This window comes from Henckelia pumila, chromosome 2 (assembly GCF_033568475.1).
Source record: "Henckelia pumila isolate YLH828 chromosome 2, ASM3356847v2, whole genome shotgun sequence".
In the NCBI taxonomy this organism is placed as follows: Eukaryota; Viridiplantae; Streptophyta; class Magnoliopsida; order Lamiales; family Gesneriaceae; genus Henckelia; species Henckelia pumila.
In genome coordinates, this window is record NC_133121.1 from 20,984,949 (window position 1) to 21,002,495 (window position 17,547).

General features: G+C 35.4%; 2 protein-coding genes across 2 annotated transcripts; one reads left to right on the forward strand and one right to left on the reverse strand.

Moving 5' to 3' along the window:
• Positions 1 to 9,862: 9,862 nt before the first annotated feature.
• LOC140882372 (large ribosomal subunit protein eL32z) lies at positions 9,863 to 12,457 on the forward strand. Its single transcript, XM_073288341.1, has 4 exons — positions 9,863 to 9,926; positions 10,791 to 10,885; positions 11,845 to 12,026; positions 12,146 to 12,457. Exons 2-4 carry the CDS (start codon positions 10,796 to 10,798, stop codon positions 12,273 to 12,275), a joined length of 402 nt encoding a protein of 133 aa, XP_073144442.1. The 5' UTR covers positions 9,863 to 9,926; positions 10,791 to 10,795; the 3' UTR covers positions 12,276 to 12,457.
• A 3,189-nt stretch (positions 12,458 to 15,646) lies between these two features.
• LOC140882560 (serine/threonine-protein kinase OXI1-like) lies at positions 15,647 to 17,200 on the reverse strand. The gene is made up of 2 exons (XM_073288629.1): positions 16,695 to 17,200; positions 15,647 to 16,591 (listed from the first exon to the last, which is right to left on the reverse strand). The coding sequence occupies exons 1-2, from the start codon at positions 17,108 to 17,110 to the stop codon at positions 15,745 to 15,747; spliced, it is 1,263 nt and encodes a 420-aa protein (XP_073144730.1). The 5' UTR covers positions 17,111 to 17,200; the 3' UTR covers positions 15,647 to 15,744.
• Between the last annotated feature and the right edge of the window lie 347 nt (positions 17,201 to 17,547).

Sequence of the window (17,547 nt, forward strand, 5' to 3'; positions counted from 1 at the left end):
TCTCTGCCCGAGAAATTTCGGTCTGTGATTTTGAATCGCAGTCAGGAATAACGAATCAGATTCGTTTAATCTCTTCGCAGAAAAACTTCTGATAGATTTTCTAGTGCAATCTATCAGAGGGATTTAAACCCCATTCGTGGACCTGATTGAAGGAGTTCATCAGTTCCTGGGAGATACAAGAAGCGCAGAGAAATCTGTGTGGTGTCCATTAATCTCGATTCGAGATTGAAGGTAAAATTTAATTAATTGTTATTTGAATTTTACACACACAATAATTTAATCGTTGAATGGTTGATACCCACACCATGGAATTGTTCCATGATAAAATTTTTAAACTTCCGCTGCACCGGGTATCAATCGTGATTGATCTGACCGCCAGTTTTTTCCAACAGCAGCGATCTTATTGATTAGAATATCTGTTATCTATTGTCTTATGAGGAGATTTTCGTGATCTTTTCTAATCTTAAGAGTTTTAGTATTTATTTCGCAGACGGAACCGATTATGAGGACAGAGAAGAAGATTAGATTGTATGAGATTCTGACTGCGAATCTTTTACCTGAGGAATTGATTGCAACAGCTGATGTTTTGAGCCGACGAATTTGTTCTTATTTTATCTACTATATGTTTATGATTGACTGATTGATGTAATCTGCTACCGTATTTCGTGTAGAATGACTTTTAGTCAGGATCAGGGGATTGATATTTTTGTCAAAGGTCGTCAGATGTCTTGTTTTGCCGAAGTCCATCAGTTTAGATAGAGATCCTTGTTGCACTCGTTCTTTCAGCATAGACTTCGAAGAGAATTTTGTTGTTTGATTACAACTTATTTCAGTTCAATATCCTCAGAACGACGGACAGCCAGATCAGACGAGTCAAACTTTGGAGGATATGCCATGAGTAGTAGAGCTCGACTTAGCCCTAGTTGGAAGAATTTTGGATTCTTGTAGAGATTCCGTACAACGACAACTATTTGATGCATTATTGAAGGTATTTTTCAAGAGTTGTACGAGAAGAGATGAAGATCTCTGTGTTTTCGAGATGATTTTCTGTGTCATTGGTCGGAACCAGAGATGATTCGATTGTGACTGAGCAGAAGAGGATTATTTTGACGAGAATGAGTCGACTTTTGATAGACGGTCTTGAAGGAGTATTTGAGAGATAGAGTTCGTATGGGATCATAAATTTTCTGGACTTATTCTGAGAGATGAATTCTCTTGACGTTTTGGATTTTATTCCTTAGCCTTTGAGATAAAACTCTGTTTGATTTCGAGGACGAAATCTATTCTTAGAGGGGGAGAATTGTAACGCCCCAAAATTATCTTAATTAACTTTATTTGAGATAATCAGAGATTATAGAATTAGAGGATCGACTTGAGTTTGATCAGGGTCCTTTTTGCAAATTTTAGATTTTTCAGGGACTAAATTTCAAAATTGGACTTTATTAGATATTTATACTTGGTTTGACTTATTCTTCACTTCACCTTCTCCTCCAAGCCGCCTAACCTCCATTGAAGATGCCCCATTTCACTTTTAAGCTTTAAGATTTCAATTTTCGGCCGATCCGTCCGTTAGAATTTATTTCTGAAGGCAGATTAGCGATCACGGCTACGAGAGCTTCGTTCTATAGTAAGTTCTTCTTCGATCAGCTAGACTTCTATTTTCGGATGTCGTTAGAATCGATTGAGTTTCGATTATGTTGTTCTTGACAGAGTTCTTATCGTTTATTCTCAGTCGGTTTGGAAATAGAGCATCGTTCGGATTTGTTATGAAATTTCTTGTGATTTTCAAAAATTGGAGTTTTGAGATTTGTTTGTTTTGAGTGGTTTTTGATGATTTGGTACTGATTTGAGTTAGTATCTTTATTGTACTGCTGTCTGTGTTTCCGGTTTGATAAGAATATAGCCGTTATGCCGCCGATTTGAGTTTTGGACTATAGATTGGATGAATTGGTTTGAGCTGTTATGAGTCGAGTTTGAATGTCGTTATTGATCTCGAGCCTTATTATTTCTTTTATAGATTCATTTGAAGGCCGAGAGTTGCGAGATTTCAGAATTTGAATAGTTCAAGAGATTGAAGATGGTATAGTATCGACCTTCTTATTATCGATAAAAGATATTAGAATAAATCTTGATTGAGGAATCGTTATTGTTTCCAGGTTTTGGAGCATCAACGTACTGAGAAAAGGTAAATGACGACTTAGATTTGAATGGAACGATTAAATCGAATCCGACTTGATTCGAGTGTTTCGGAGAAATCACATACTTGCATGTTATTTAATTACTTGGATTATTGAATGAGTTATGCTTGCACTTGCATTCATATTGAGTCATTTGAATTCATTCATTTTGATTTAGACGATCTGAGAATTATAATAGGGGGCATTGGCAGGCGATTTACTGCAATGACCGACTTAATCCTATATAGTTGCTCCAGAGTCTAGAGGATTGAATTATACACTATCCACCCCGAGTGGAGGGTCGGTGCGATTTGTGTGATAGTTCATCATCGGGATCCCAATAAAGGAAGAGAAGAGCTGATTACCTTTTGATTATCCAGACTTGATAATCCCAAGTTTAAAGTCATGCATTTCATTTTACATTCCTTCTTGAAATACATGACTGAGATTTGTGTATCATGCTTGAGATTATATATCATTAGTTGATATATTAAATGAAATTGCATGTTTGTCTTTTTTTTTGGGAATATTATTCTCACCGGATTATCCGGCTGTTGTATTGTCTTTGTATGTGTGCTTGGCAACAGGTGGGACAGGACCAATTCAGAGATCGCATGGCTAGGTGGTCGAGTTGATAGAGTGAGGCCTTGGTGTTTTAGAAGTCGAATATGTAATCAAACTTATATTGTATTCGAACTCGTTATGTATTGTATTGAATAAACTAGACTGTAACATGTTCTACTAGTTTGAGATTGTATAACTCTAGAACTAACTTGTATTGGATTATGCATGTCGATTGGAATGAGTTATGCATGTTGTATATTGAGATTTGAGGTGTTGTGTTGCATGTTGAGGAGAGTAATTTTGTTTTTCTTTTCTGCATAAATGTGCCGCTCGATCGGTTGATTATTACCGATCGAGTGAGCAACCCTAAGCTGAGGCAGAGAGTTGGGCATTTTGTATCCGCTCGATCGGTAAGATATTACCGATCGAGCGGGGGCCTTTGAATTTTTTTTGGGCAGTCCTTGGGTTATTGTTTGGCCGCTCGATCGGTAAGATTTTACCGATCGAGCGAGCTCTGTTCTTAAAAAAAAATTATTGCTTCTTATCTTTGATCTTGTATGCTTAATTGTTGTATTATCCGAGATTAGATGTTTAGAACCGAGGTCTCACAGATATTGATCTCTTGAGATGTATTGAGTCATCATGGAGCGAGTGACATTGTTTAGTGCACTCTCCTGAGATTGCATGAGGCACGGACAGGTAGCGCATGTCGCCTTCCGATGCTACATACGACACTCCTGATGACAGCATGAGGCTGTATGAGTAGTTCCTGTCACCCTTCGATGCTACGTGTATGGATTAGCAGTGATGATTCGAGGTCTGCTGTTTTCCTGGCACGGGTGGCCACTGAGATTATTGTGATATGATTATTTGGACTCCATTTGGTATCCCTTATTCCATTGATATATGTACGCATTACATTGCATGTCATTGCATTGTACTTTATTTTATTCATGTCAGTTATATTTGTCGTAATTTTCCTAGTTCGTCGTACTGGGGTCCGACCCCTGTTTTCTTTTTATGTTGTGGTTGTTTGTGATTCCATAGCAGGTTATCCAGGGGGATTTGACGCATCTGGTGGAGCGTCATCTAGTGGTACCCAGTGAGTCGAGCGTGGAATCGAGTTCCCAAATATATGTATATCTCATATTAGCGAGTTTTATATTTTTCGAGGACATGCCATGTGTATTTGTATTGATAGTTTTTTCTTTGTTGGTGTGATCGAGCCTTGCCGTCTCTGCATGTGTTTAATCCTGGCCAGTGTGGCTATAGGTTTTCAAATTGATGATGTGACTCTATTTTCGAGTATATATTATTTTGTATAGGTTTTTGGGATGTCCTGTTTACAAATAGGTCATGCCGAAATTTCTGTAGGACGACTCTATTTTTGAGTATATATATTGTTGTTTGTGTTGTACATGAACATAAGGCTGTGTAGGAGCAAACTACGGTACAGGAGCATATGGCCTGAACACAACTTAAACCACCTTCTCTTAACCTAGGCGGTCAGTCATGAAAATTCATTGTTGCTTTTGATGGATGTCTGCGTTATAATGGTAGACTTGTGGTTCCGAATTTGATAGATATAAAAGAAGAGACACTACGAGAAGCTCATTGTAGTCGACATAGTGTACATCCTGGAATTAGAAAGATGTATCATATCTTGAAAGCCCATTACTGGTGGGAAGATATGAAAAAATATATTTCTGACTTTGTGGCTAAGTGTTTGACGTGTCAACAAGTAAAGGCTGAAAGAATGAAATCAGGTGGTATGTTACTTAGTCTTGAAGTACCACAGTGAAATTGGGAACACATTACTATGGATTTCGTGACACACCTACCTCGATCTAGTCGCGGTTGTGATGCCATTTGGGTTATTGTGGATAGATTGTCTAAATCTGCCCATTTTATTCCATATGATCGTACTTGAACATATACGAAAATGGCGAAAATGTACATTGATCAGATAGTGCGATTGCATGGTGTGCCAGTTACGATAGTATCAGACCGTGATCTCAGATTTACTTCTAAGTTTTGGGCTAGTTTGAAATCAGCTTTGGGTTCTAAATTGGCCATGGTCAATCTGAAAGAACTATTTAGACGCTTGAAGATTTATTACGAGCTGTTGTGATGGATTTCAGTAGTGGTTGGCAAGAATCATTAGCTTTGGTGGAATTTTCTTACAATAATAGTTATCAAGTATCTATTGGGATGGAACCATTTGAAGCCTTGTATGGCAGAAAATGTAGATCTCCGATATATTGGGAAGAAGTAGGAGAACGACATTTGTCAGGACCAGAGTTTATCCAAGAGATGAAAGAAAAAGTTGAACTGATCAGGAATATGATGAAAGCAACCCAGGATCGTCAAGCCAGCTATGCTAATAACAGGTGTAGACCTTTAGAATTTCAGGTTGGCAATTTTGTTTTCTTGAAAGTATCACCATTTCGTGGTACTATGAGATTTGGGCGTAAAGGGAAATTAGCTCCTCGTTATATCAGTTCATACGAGATTATTGAGAAGATTGGTATTTTTGCGTATCGTTTGAACTTGCCGCAGAGTTTGTCTGCGATACATGATATATTTCACGTATCTATGTTGCGGAAGTATAAACCAGATCCTTTTCATATCTTGAGGGTTGATGATGTGGAGTTGGATAGTTCCCTTAGCTATGTTGAGTATCCAGTGCAGATTCTTGATCGTAAAGAAAAGCAACTTAGGAACAAGATGATTCCTTTGGTTATGGTGGAATGGAGTAGACATGGGAGAGAAGAAGCTACATGAGAATTGTAGTATAGAATGCGTAAAGAATTGCCTCATTTGTTTGGCAATGTAATGAATTATTCCATGTACTCTGATTTTCCTATGTACTATCAGTGGTAGATGTTTGATCCCTTTGTATATAAGTTTTATGTGTGTTAATTTTGAGGACAAAATTTTTTTTAGAGGGGGAGAAATGTAAGGACCCGATTTTAATATCGTCTATAAACCGATATTTATTCATACATATTTAGAGGGGGGGAAATGTAAGTACCTGATTTTAATATGTTAATTAATTTGTGTGTTAAACCTATGTATTAATAAATATCGGTTTATAGACGATATTAAAATGCATATTTTATTTATAGAGCACACAAGAGTTGAAATAACTCAAAACGGGTCAAGTTTTAACCCCGAATGAATAAAACAAGATACACATTAAACTAATACATATTCATATACAGATATATGATATATATTATATTTTCCACCGTTTCTCTCTCCTCAAGTTGCGATCATCTTCATCCCGTTCTTTGTTCTTTAGTTTTCAAATTTCTTCATCGCTTCAAATCGCCGTAACTTTTCCGTCGGTTATCGATTTTCAAAAATAAATATAGTTCCGGAATCCTCGCGACGTAGTATTTCTTTTGATACCGATTTCGTAAGGTTTCCTCGCGTCGCTCGAAGCTCGATTTTTGACCAGCCGCGTCGTTCCGCCGCCGTGCATCGCCGGAGGTTAGGGGAACATTGTTTGAGTTGTTTGAATCTCTAATTCGAATATTTGAGGTAGATTTCGAGACTAGGGTTTCAAATTTTGGGAATTTCGATTCAATTGACATCAAATAATTAATATTTAATTTATTATTGGTTGTAGGTATTATATCGGAGTCTATTGAAGGTATTGTCTATTTTTTAGAAATTATTTGAGCATTATTTCAAATTTTCATATTATTGTAGTTGGAGATTTTTGAACTTTAGGATTATTGAAATCAATATTTAGATGCTTAACTGTGTTAGAATTGTCTTATATTAAATTATGATTTATTAAATAATTATAGAAAAATTCAGATTTTGATAAGTTGGATAATTCAACTTTTTGAGTTTTAGCCTTAGTTCTGATAATTTTTAGATTTGTAAAGGAATAGGAATTGATATGAAATAAATGGTTCTCCACAGGATTGGACTATTCGAGAAATACTTGAGATATTTATGTGATAAATTAAGTGTTGGTTGAGGTACATATGAGCTGTTTAAATTACGACTCCTATAATATCATGTAATGATATTAAGTATTTTGTAATGAGTGATAACGTGTTTTATGTTCTTATGTGGATTATATGATTGCATTCACTCATTTACATTGATTGTTAATATGCTGAATTGAGAATAATCCCTATTTTCTTTTAATAAAATAAAATAAATTTCAAATACATTTTTTATTGGAAATATTAAGGGATATTCGTCAAATAAGCATGTTAATAATTTTTCATAGCACTTTGAGCCTTGACTCCTTTGATTGCTATTGATATTGATCTCTTGAGATGTATTGAATCATCATGGAGCGAGTGACATTGTTTAGTGCACTCCTGAAATAGCATGAGGCACGGACAGGTAGCTCCTGTCGCCCTCCGATGCTACGTACGACACTCCTGATGACAACATGAGGCTGAATGGGTCGCTCCAGTCACCCTCCAAAGCTACGTGTATGGATTAGCAGTGATGATTCGAGGTCTGCTGCGTTTCTGGCACGGGTGGCCACTGAGATTATTGTGATACGATTATTTGGACTCCATTTGGTATCCTTTATTCCATTGATACCTGTCACACATTACATTGCATTTCATTGCATTGTACTTGATTTTATTCATGTCAGTTATATTTGTCGTAATTTTCCTAGTTCGTTGTACTGGGGTCCGACCCCTGTTTTCTTTTTTATTCTGTGGTTGTTTGTGATTCCATAGCAGGTTATCCAGGGAATTTGACGCATCTGGTGGAGCGTCATCTAGTGGTACCCAGTGAGTCAAGCGTGGAGTCGAGTTCCCAGTTATATGTATATCTTATATTAGCGAGTTTTATATTTTTCGGGGACATGCCCTGTGTATCTGTATTGATAGTTTTTACTTTGTTGGTGTGATCGAGCCTTGACGGCTCTGCATGTGTTTAGTCATGGCCAGTGTGGCTATAGGTTTTTAAATTGATGATGCGACTCTATTTTCGAGTATATATTGTTTTGTATAGGTTTTTGGGATGTCCTGTTTACGAATAGGTCATGCCGAAATTTCTGTAGGCCCAAAATGCAAACTTTAACTCGTTTTCGCTGTTTACATTAATCAATCCTGATTGTTTGATCATTACATATTAAATCAGAACACGGACCCTTTCATTTGGTATACCAGAAAATTGCTAATAAATCCTGAATTTCAGATAGACAATTCCAATACCCAAATAATCGACAATCTGAATTTTCTAAAAATTCCTACAAATTTCAAAATTTTGCAGTTATATTTTCTAGAGTATCTAACCAATCCATAGTGAATAATCAACAGTAAAATTCAAAAATCCCTAATATAAACATCTGGAATTTTCCAAATAATTCGCAAATCAATTCTGAAAAATTCAGAAATTCGATCGGTACCTCCAATTAGCTCAATTATAGCACCTACAATCAACAATAAATCAAATATCAATAGTTTGAAGTAAGTTGAATCGAAATCCCCAAAATTCAAAACCCTAAATTCGAAATTATACCTCCCAGACCTCGAATATGGCCGAACACAACTTAAACCACCTTCTCTTAACCTAGGCGGCGAACGGTGGCGACTGGACGGCAGCTGTTGAAGTCGGGTTTTCGAGACAACGACGAAACTTTACGAAATCGGTATCAAAAAAAATCTTACGTCGAGAGGATTCTGAAACTATATTTATTTTCAAAAATCGATAACCAACGGCAAAGTAACGACGATTTGAAGTGGCGGGAAAAATTTAACAAAGAAAAAAAAGAAGACGACGCAGAGAAGAAATTTGGAGGAGAGAGAAAACAATGGAGTCTAATATATTATTTATCATATATCTGTATTTGTATGTCCATATCTAATTAGATATACATTGGTTTAATGTGTGTCTTATTTTATTCATTCGGGGTTACAACTTGACCCAAATTTGAGTTATTTCAACTCATATGTGCTATATAAATAAAATATGCATTTTAATATCGTCTATAAATAGATATTTATTCATACATATTTTTAACACACAAATTAATTAACATATGAATATCGGGTCCTTACAGAAATACATGAGGTTGTCTCTAGCGTAACTGGACTTACGGACACCCAAAGATTTAAGGCGATCCAAAAAATTATGAATGGTGACGTTGAAAATTTTAGATTATTAAAAGCACTTTCGGATGAGGATAAAAGAAAATGGGTGCATTTTCTCATTAACTCATGATTATTCTAGAATTTTGTTTAGAAACTAACAAGTTAAAGATAGAGTGTTTCTTTGTTTATGTTTTAGTGTTACGACTCCCGACTATTCTAGAATTTGGATTTGATATTTTTAGCTTATGAGGATGAGCGCTACATCTATTTTATATGTTTGCATTGTGAGAAAAATGTTAATACTTTGTTAGATGTTTATTTATATAAATGTTTTGTCTATTTAAATAAATAAGACATGAACTCTATTTTATTTTGAGTTGGATATGGTTACTGTGTTATCATAATACTTATTATTTTAATTTCAAAATATATTTTTTGAATATTGGATATGTGTTAATATAATTTTTTTGATTAATATATGTTACCAAAATTTGATTTAATTTATTGTAGAGATATTGCATAAAAATATTTTTATATGTTACCAGTATAAATTATAATAAGTTATATATTTGTTTTTTTAGAAAAAAACATAAATATTTATTTTAAAGTTTATTTACGTAAATTTATTATTTAATCCAATTAAAATAAATAAAATTTAAATTTATATTATTTAAAATTAAACACGGTTATTTTGTAATCATAACACTAATTTTAATTTCAACATATATAAAGAAATAAAGAATAATATATTAGAATTTTCTTTGATTTGAAATTCTTAAATTTTTTAACCAAACAACATATTTCTAATAAATAGATTTAAAATTCCACTTTAAAATTCTATATTATTCCAAACAAGAGATTTAATAATAAGAACACTCTCAAATCAAAATACATCCATCCTAAAACAACCTTAAAGATCCAACTAAATTTGATTCTGAGCCGACAGTTCATATTTTTGGACTCGTAAATGTTGGGCTTGATTGAAATTCAGCCCATCCCAGCCCATTTATTATGAACCCTAAATTTTGACGGGACTATTAAAAGTTACTTTAGCTTCTCCGCAAAATTCATTCCCTCGGTAGGAACTCGACTGCGTCGCCGCTAGGTTCTGATCAAATTCCTCTCTTCATTTTGTTTAGTTTTCCTCAACTTTCGATATATTGTTATATCTTCTGGTTGGTTAATACGTACCTATTCATGAATTTTTGTTTTTGATTTTTAAGCTTTGTTCCCGTTAAAAAAAATTTCTTTAGTAATTCAGCTTTTGATTTGATTCATCGTCTCTCTGTTCCATTTGTGTTAGCTGCGTTATTGTGATACTCTATCTATATAGTTATGCTTGCGCATATAGAGGAGTGTTGTATGTGTGGTGGGGTGTGTGTGTGTGTAAATATAGTTTATCTGTGGAGGAATTTGGTTTTTTAAACATTCCGTAGGCTAGATTTTGTTTCGGTTTGGGTTTTACTTTAAAATGCTGGTATTTTTTTCTTGAGTGGTTGACACAAATATGTACCTTGAACATTGAAAATTATAAAGCATATTGTGGGACTAGAGTTTTAGGTGTTTTGAAAATAGAGAAATGTCAAATGTTAGCCTTTTTTCTTAAAGGAAATGACTGTGAGTTAGTCGCCACATCATAGTTTTCATAATTCTGCTATTTCTTAAAGCGCTTAGCTTCAGTTGTTCAGAATGCATGATTTGCTGTGTCACACAGTTGCTTGGGCATGGTGTCAAATAATTTGTGCGAGTTGCTATTTCAAGTAACAACCAAGTTTACGTGAGTATTCTAATCGGGTCTTGGAGCACAATCATGATGTTTTTCCTAAGAGTAGCAGTGATAATCGCATAGTTATTTGATTTTGTAGCTTCTATTTTTCAAAATAATTATGTCTGTGACCCCATTAATTATTTATATAAATATGGATTCAACTTCGATTAATTTCACATTGAAGTTGATTTTATTTTGTAGAAGTGATGGCTGTTCCTTTGCTTACCAAGAAGATTGTTAAGAAACGGGTCAAAAAGTTCAAGCGGCACCAGAGTGATTGCTATGTTTCTGTGAAGGTTATTTCTCGTCTCCATTTTACATTTAAGATTTAGCAGGTCATCTCTTATCATGTTGGGATTCATCATGGCTGCAGTAATTGGCTTAAACTGTTCAAAATTTCTATTGCAAAATACTGTTATTTTCAGTATCTACCCAACTCCTAGTATCGCATTTGTTTCGCTACTATTTTACTTTGTTGTTGTTTGCATCGTCATCATTACCATATGTTTGTATGCACTGGTGTGTTTCTGGTCCAGCATCTGTCATGCCCTAATTGCTTTCCTTAATCATATTTCCATTGGGAAAAACATGTATAGATAATAGAGTAACATAAATTGTTTAGTCATGCTAATCATTCCCAATCTTTTGACTTAAATAGTAGCGTCTGGCTCTAGGATATTGTTTTAGTTTATATGGTTCAATGATTGCTGGTTGTGTGACATCAATCCCATCGTGATATTTGGATTGCTATTTAGTTTTGCGATTTGATCTGCCTTTTGTATTAGTTTTTAATGGTAGGGGCAGTCTTCGGTCCTAAAATTAGTTCTAAAATCAACATTGTGTTTGAAATGTAGTGTGGGCATGGTCATTGATTACTCTTACTCATTCACGTGGCTATGTAATGTGGCTCTCGGATTGCAAAGTAGATTATATATAACATATGATGGGCATATCTTTTAAAATGGTAGCAGACATGGTGTATATTAACTTTCTGATCATATGTGACTTCATTTTGAGTTGGTGAACAAATTTACGGTGGCCCTAGCAAAAGGAGTAAATGTAATAATGTATGACAGTCTATATAATTTGAAAGGTTATTTATCTGCCGGAATATGAGATGGTTTTTGAAGTCAGCACTAATTCATTACAATTTATGAAAGGGAAAGAAGTAAAATAACATTTGACAAACAGTGGAGCATGTTCACGTATTTATTCATGGTCAGTACTTCGCTGTTGAACGTTTTTTTTTTGGCAGACAAACTGGCGTAGGCCCAAGGGTATTGATTCCCGAGTCCGAAGGAAGTTCAAGGGATGCACCCTCATGCCAAACATTGGATACGGATCAGACAAGAAGACACGGCATTATCTTCCCAACGGGTTTAAGAAGTTTGTTGTTCACAATGTCAAAGAACTTGAAGTTCTGATGATGCACAACAGGTTTGTTACATTTCATCTGAGCATTTTCAAACCTCCCCACTCATTATTCAACCCCAATAGTTCCTTTCAACAGCCCTGTCCATCTGAATTTGCTGAAACTTTTATTTGTGACATTTTAGGACATATTGTGCTGAGATAGCGCACAATATTTCAACCAAGAAAAGGAAGGACATTGTCGAGCGGGCGGCTCAGCTGGATATTGTTGTGACCAACAAATTAGCTCGTCTGCGCAGCCAGGAGGATGAATGAGCTATTGGGGTAAACTTACATTCTCCTGTAATATGTTTTTGAGACTACTTGGTATTGGAAAGTTGAGTGGAAATGTTGACAATGCAAACTTTTGTTTCGTGCTATCTATCTGTATTGTGTGTAATACACAGTTCCATTTGGATTTGCAATGACTTTTTGCTTTCAAGCCCGTTGAAGAATTATAGCTCGGTCTTGCATTTCTTTTCTATAGTATTTCAATTTCCCATTCTATTATGTCATTATCGACATGTCATAAAATGAATTTTACTCACACACATGGCATGTATTTTGGAATTTTGATTGTGGTCCTTGGGCAAAAAATTATAAATTTTTTATCACATTTTGATATTCTTCACTGGATGGGATTGATGGTCATTTTCATTTCAGAATTTGTATTCTTGTGCCTACCTTAAACCCCCAAAACTGACCCCAAAACTGCTATAGATATTTTGTTGTGGTATACAAATTGTGGGGTGAGATTGTGGGAGCAGCTTATGCCTGTTGATTATTGCACAATTTATTAGGCAGTTAGAGATGTAGACTTGAACTTAGATGGCCACAATATATATTTAAAAAAAAATATTGCAGCTAATTTGCCAATTCATTGGAGATATAAAGAAGTTGGAGCCACTCTGTCTATTTATTAGGCTTTTGGATCTTGGTCCACTGTTCACATGTTTGATTAATTAATCAAGCATCAAACTCTATTCTCTTCCAAAATTAAATGCTGTAGTTATGTGCCTCCATTTTTTTGTTGGGACGATGTGGGCTGCGACCCCATTAAATTTTTCGAACAACATTGTTATTAGTTATAGCTCTCAATTATCATTAGCTATAGATCTCAATAGTTTTATTTGATGCCGATCTTATACTTGATATTACAAGTTTGTATGATTTTCGGAAGTTGAATGTTGGATCAAATATTGGGATGAAGATTCTTGGGTATGATTTATAAGCACGATTATAAAAAGTGTGAAGTTTGTCGAAACGTGGAGGAGGTCGAACTTCAAGCTTTAATTTCACTTAAACATAAAAATAGGGTTTTTAATTTGTATTATAATTTTAATTATTTTAAATTAAACACTAAACACAATGATATAATTAATATCAATATAAAATTTAATAGATTTTTCAAGTTCAAAAGTAAAGAAACGTGTATAATAAAAATAGTTTTGTTCAAACCACAAATGACATTTTTGTTATAAAAATTTGTCGTTTAATCAAGTTTTACTGTTTTAGCATATTCAAAGCTTAATCAAGTTTGTTTTTTTGTTCATTTTTTTTTTGAACGTAGCGTACAAGTAGGCAGGCATATGGGTTATTTTAGTCGGTGTGTGTGACATGTCGATTGAAAAATAACGTTAAATTTCTATGGTCTTAAAATTTTAAACAGCGTTTGTATTTTTTGATAAATTTTTGTATGGTGACAGACCCATTATCGTGGCAACCCCATATATTTTGTGTTCAAAATAAAATGATTAAAATTTGAGGAGAATTGAACTTCCCAAAGGACTTTTATTGGAATTCCTTTGTCAAACAATATTTTTTTAATCTAAATTTAATCTGATTAGCTAAACATCTCTTACAAATCGATGAGTTTCGAATCTAAATACATAATATCACTGGGATGTTAAGATCTAGACCTGACTATTAGGGTAGTCAACTAAATTCTTAAAGTTTTGTCATAATAGTCTCGTGTGAGCTATGAGTTGTATATAATTATGAAACTATCAAGGGACAACTAGCAGAAATAATGACAACAATTTCGTATCTAGATCCAGATCAAACCTTGCCCCTTCCAAATTAAATCCCATTATTGTTCACGATATAGGCCTTTTTTTAAATAAAAAAAAATTCTAATCCAATTTTGAGTATGTTCAATACATAGGGAATATTGGAGTTAATATTTATATGATATTCGTGTATCATAAATTTTCAAAAATTAGGTACAGTATTTGGAAAACACGATTGAGTCTATTATTCCATAATAAACTTATGGGTATGATTTTTGTGAGATGATTTCACGGATATATATCTGTGAGACGGATCGATCCGGCTCATATCTACAATAAAAAATAATATTTGATAATGCTCAATAATGTGATCCCTTGGCCGAGCTAATAGATCTAGTCCCACTTGACAAGTACCTGCAACCAACAGTAAGAATGTTAAGAGGGGTCGGAAGGTGTTTTCGGCGCATCCCCTCCGACGCTAAAGTCAGATGCTATGATAGCAGGAGTGATGTGTGTGAACTTGATGAATTTGGAATCCTTAATAATGAAATTGAACTTGGTATTTATAGGAGAAACATCCAGATTCGGTGTCGTCCTTTCTTAGTTAGAATCCGAGAATATTGGGATTGCAATCCCATGAATCTTGACTGAGATCTCGTCTGAATATTTCCTAAAGATGGAAGGTCAAATATTTGAAGTGATCTGATACCGTATAGCTGATCTAGTGTTCTAGCCGACCTCCCGACCTAACATCTTAGCCAACCTGAGATTAATGGCGAGGGAGATGTACCGACCTATCGACCTGGCACCTGGCCGACCTGAGTTTAATGGCGAGGGAGATGTGCCGACCTAACATCTAGCCGACCTGGGTTTAATGGCGAGGGAGATGTGCCGACCTTTTGCCCTAATATCTTAGTCGACCTGAAGTGCGTGGATGAGGGAGTTTTGCCGACTTTTGACCTGCCACTTTACCGACCTGATATGCGTGGCGAGGGAGCTCTGCCGACCTAGACATTTGGATAAGGGTCATCGATGTGATGAGCTGATCTTCTCCGAGAGAATCAATATTTTTGATATAAAAATAATATTTTTTCATGGATAAAGACAAATAAATATCTATTTGACGAAATTAACATATGAAATGTCACATATAAGTTTTTGCGTAAACTTATTATACTTGATCAAGCTAAACATTGAGTACAATCAAAATCTTGTCGCGTGGGATATGAGATTTACGTTTTATTTGGAAATAAATATTCAAATTCCAAATGAATAAAAGCATGTAATACTTTTGTCAATAAATATTCCAACGAGTGGATCATGCATTTTGATTAAACATTCAATCTAATTATATAATAATTTTTATGATCTTCCTTGATTTGGCCAATAACTTTTCGTAAGTGGTCGTCATGTTTGAATAATCACTTTGTTAGTTGTCACGCTTTTGTCTTTGAAATATGTAAATAAAATAATTCTAAACACACAATACGTGTGACGAAATTAATTGATAAAGAAAAGAAAAGAAGTCACCTTTCAAAGTATTGGTTGAGACCTACGATTAGTACGGGAATCTTAGTGATAATAATGAAAACATATTCTTGTTCGAAATGAAATACTCTACTTTACAAAAATTAAATATATAAATAAATAAATCATATATATAATTCTAAATGAAAGTTTAACAAGAAGTAATATTTTGTGTACAAATGAATAAATTAATCTATTCATATTTCGTATCAAAAAATCAAGAAATTGTCATTTTGAATATGTTTTAAATTATTTGCCCACAAATCTTTATTCTGATTCCCTTCAAAATATGTGTGTATTTTCTCCTCTTGGTCAACTTTAAACACCCCTTGGACGTAAGACTCCACGTCAATTTCCTTACTGCCAACCATGTCCCCAACGTCCGTTAAGTCTGGGATAAACGGCGGCCGGGGGATCTGAAGGATGTAATCCCAATCAACAGCCTTGAAGAAATCGTGGCCCTTGATTTCACGGACGGTGATCCTCTTGTTGGGGTCCTTTTCGAGTAATTTTCGAATCAGGTCCCTTAACGGCGTCGCCTGCCCCGTTAAGTCCGGTTCTTTGTGCACGATCCGATAGAAGGTGTCCTTCCGGGCCGGGCCTCGAAACGGCGTCGTGCCGTAGAGCATCTCGTACAGCATCACCCCTAAGCACCACCAGTCGACGGCGAAGTCGTGGCCGTCGCCGAGTACGATCTCCGGCGCCACGTACTCCTCCGTGCCGACGAACGAGTTGGATTTCTCCGCCGAGTCGGAAGCATCCGAGAGGGGATCTGCGGCGGCGGGTTGGGGAGAATATTCCGGCGATATGCCGGTGTCGCGGCGGTTGAAGATAAGGGCGAATTTCTTCTTCTTCTTCTTCGGGGCGATTTGCGCTTGAGGGGTTTGACGGGTTTCTGGAGACTTTGCGGCTGCGAGTTTTGTGGAGAGATCGAAATCGACGAGCATCAAATGCCCATTTTCTTGAATCAGGACATTTTCCGGCTTCAAATCTCTGTACACAATCCCTAGCCCGTGTAGATATTCCAAAGCCAACACCAACTCCGCAGCATAAAATCTATGAAAAAACCAAACAACGAAATCAGAAAAAGGCAACCATAAATTCGAAATCAAAATTTGTTCGTGTGATTGATTGCCGAGAAGAGAAGAAACAAAATCACCTTATAATATCTGTGGAGAACATTTTCTCAGTCTGATTCTTCCTCAAAACATTGAGATCACGGCCGGAGCAGTAATCAATCGCATATCCGACGACTTGATCCGTTTCCAAAACACCGTGAAGCTTGGGAAGCAGAGGATGATGAAAGTCGCTCAAAACTTCCCTTTCGAAGCAAATTCTTCTGTATTCCTCGCCAGTGCTCTTCTTATTCTTATTATTATTATTCTTCTTCTTCTCGATCGAAGATCTCAAAATTACTTTGACCGCAAGCAATTCGAACGTCTCTGTTTGGACCAGAAACACCACGCCTTTGGCACCGCGGCCCAGAACTGATATCACCTTGAGATTGTTCAAGTCTAGAGAAATGTTATCTTGTTGTTGATCGCTGCAGTATCGGCGGCGGCGATCGTCGTGCATGGCGGAGACCGATGGATGACAATTTGGAATTCTGGGAGAAATGGAGGGAGAATTCAGGTGTACAGCACAAGAATAAAAATCACACGCTTTTATAATATAAAACCCAACAGTATCATACACACCACTCGCGTCCGGATTAAAAATCTACTCCTGCTAAAACTTTCAATTCTGAAATATTTAATTTTTTTAATCCAATTATCCGAATTAATATCAAATTAATTCAAAATTTTTGGATCACCGGGGCTAACATGTGGCTTTATTCAATTTTATATTTAGAATGAAAAATAAATTATTTTCGTAAAATAATTGTAAAATGATCAAATAAAAGATATGTCTCAAATAAACTCTTATAATGTGATCTTACGATTCAATTTTGTGAGAAAAATCTTCTATATGGATCCTCCATAAAAAAAATTATTTTTTGTCAAAATATTATT

Excerpts from the sequence above, each read along its gene's own strand:
- LOC140882372 (XM_073288341.1), top strand. The coding sequence starts at position 10,796 with ATGGCTGTTCCTTTGCTTACCAAGAAGATTGTTAAGAAACGGGTCAAA. Across the intron at positions 10,886-11,844 it reads ATTGCTATGTTTCTGTGAAG|ACAAACTGGCGTAGGCCCAA; the intron begins GTTATTTCTCGT and ends TTTTTTTGGCAG. Across the intron at positions 12,027-12,145 it reads GTTCTGATGATGCACAACAG|GACATATTGTGCTGAGATAG; the intron begins GTTTGTTACATT and ends GTGACATTTTAG.
- LOC140882560 (XM_073288629.1), bottom strand. The coding sequence starts at position 17,110 with ATGCACGACGATCGCCGCCGCCGATACTGCAGCGATCAACAACAAGAT. Across the intron at positions 16,592-16,694 it reads TTCTCCACAGATATTATAAG|ATTTTATGCTGCGGAGTTGG; the intron begins GTGATTTTGTTT and ends GTTTTTTCATAG.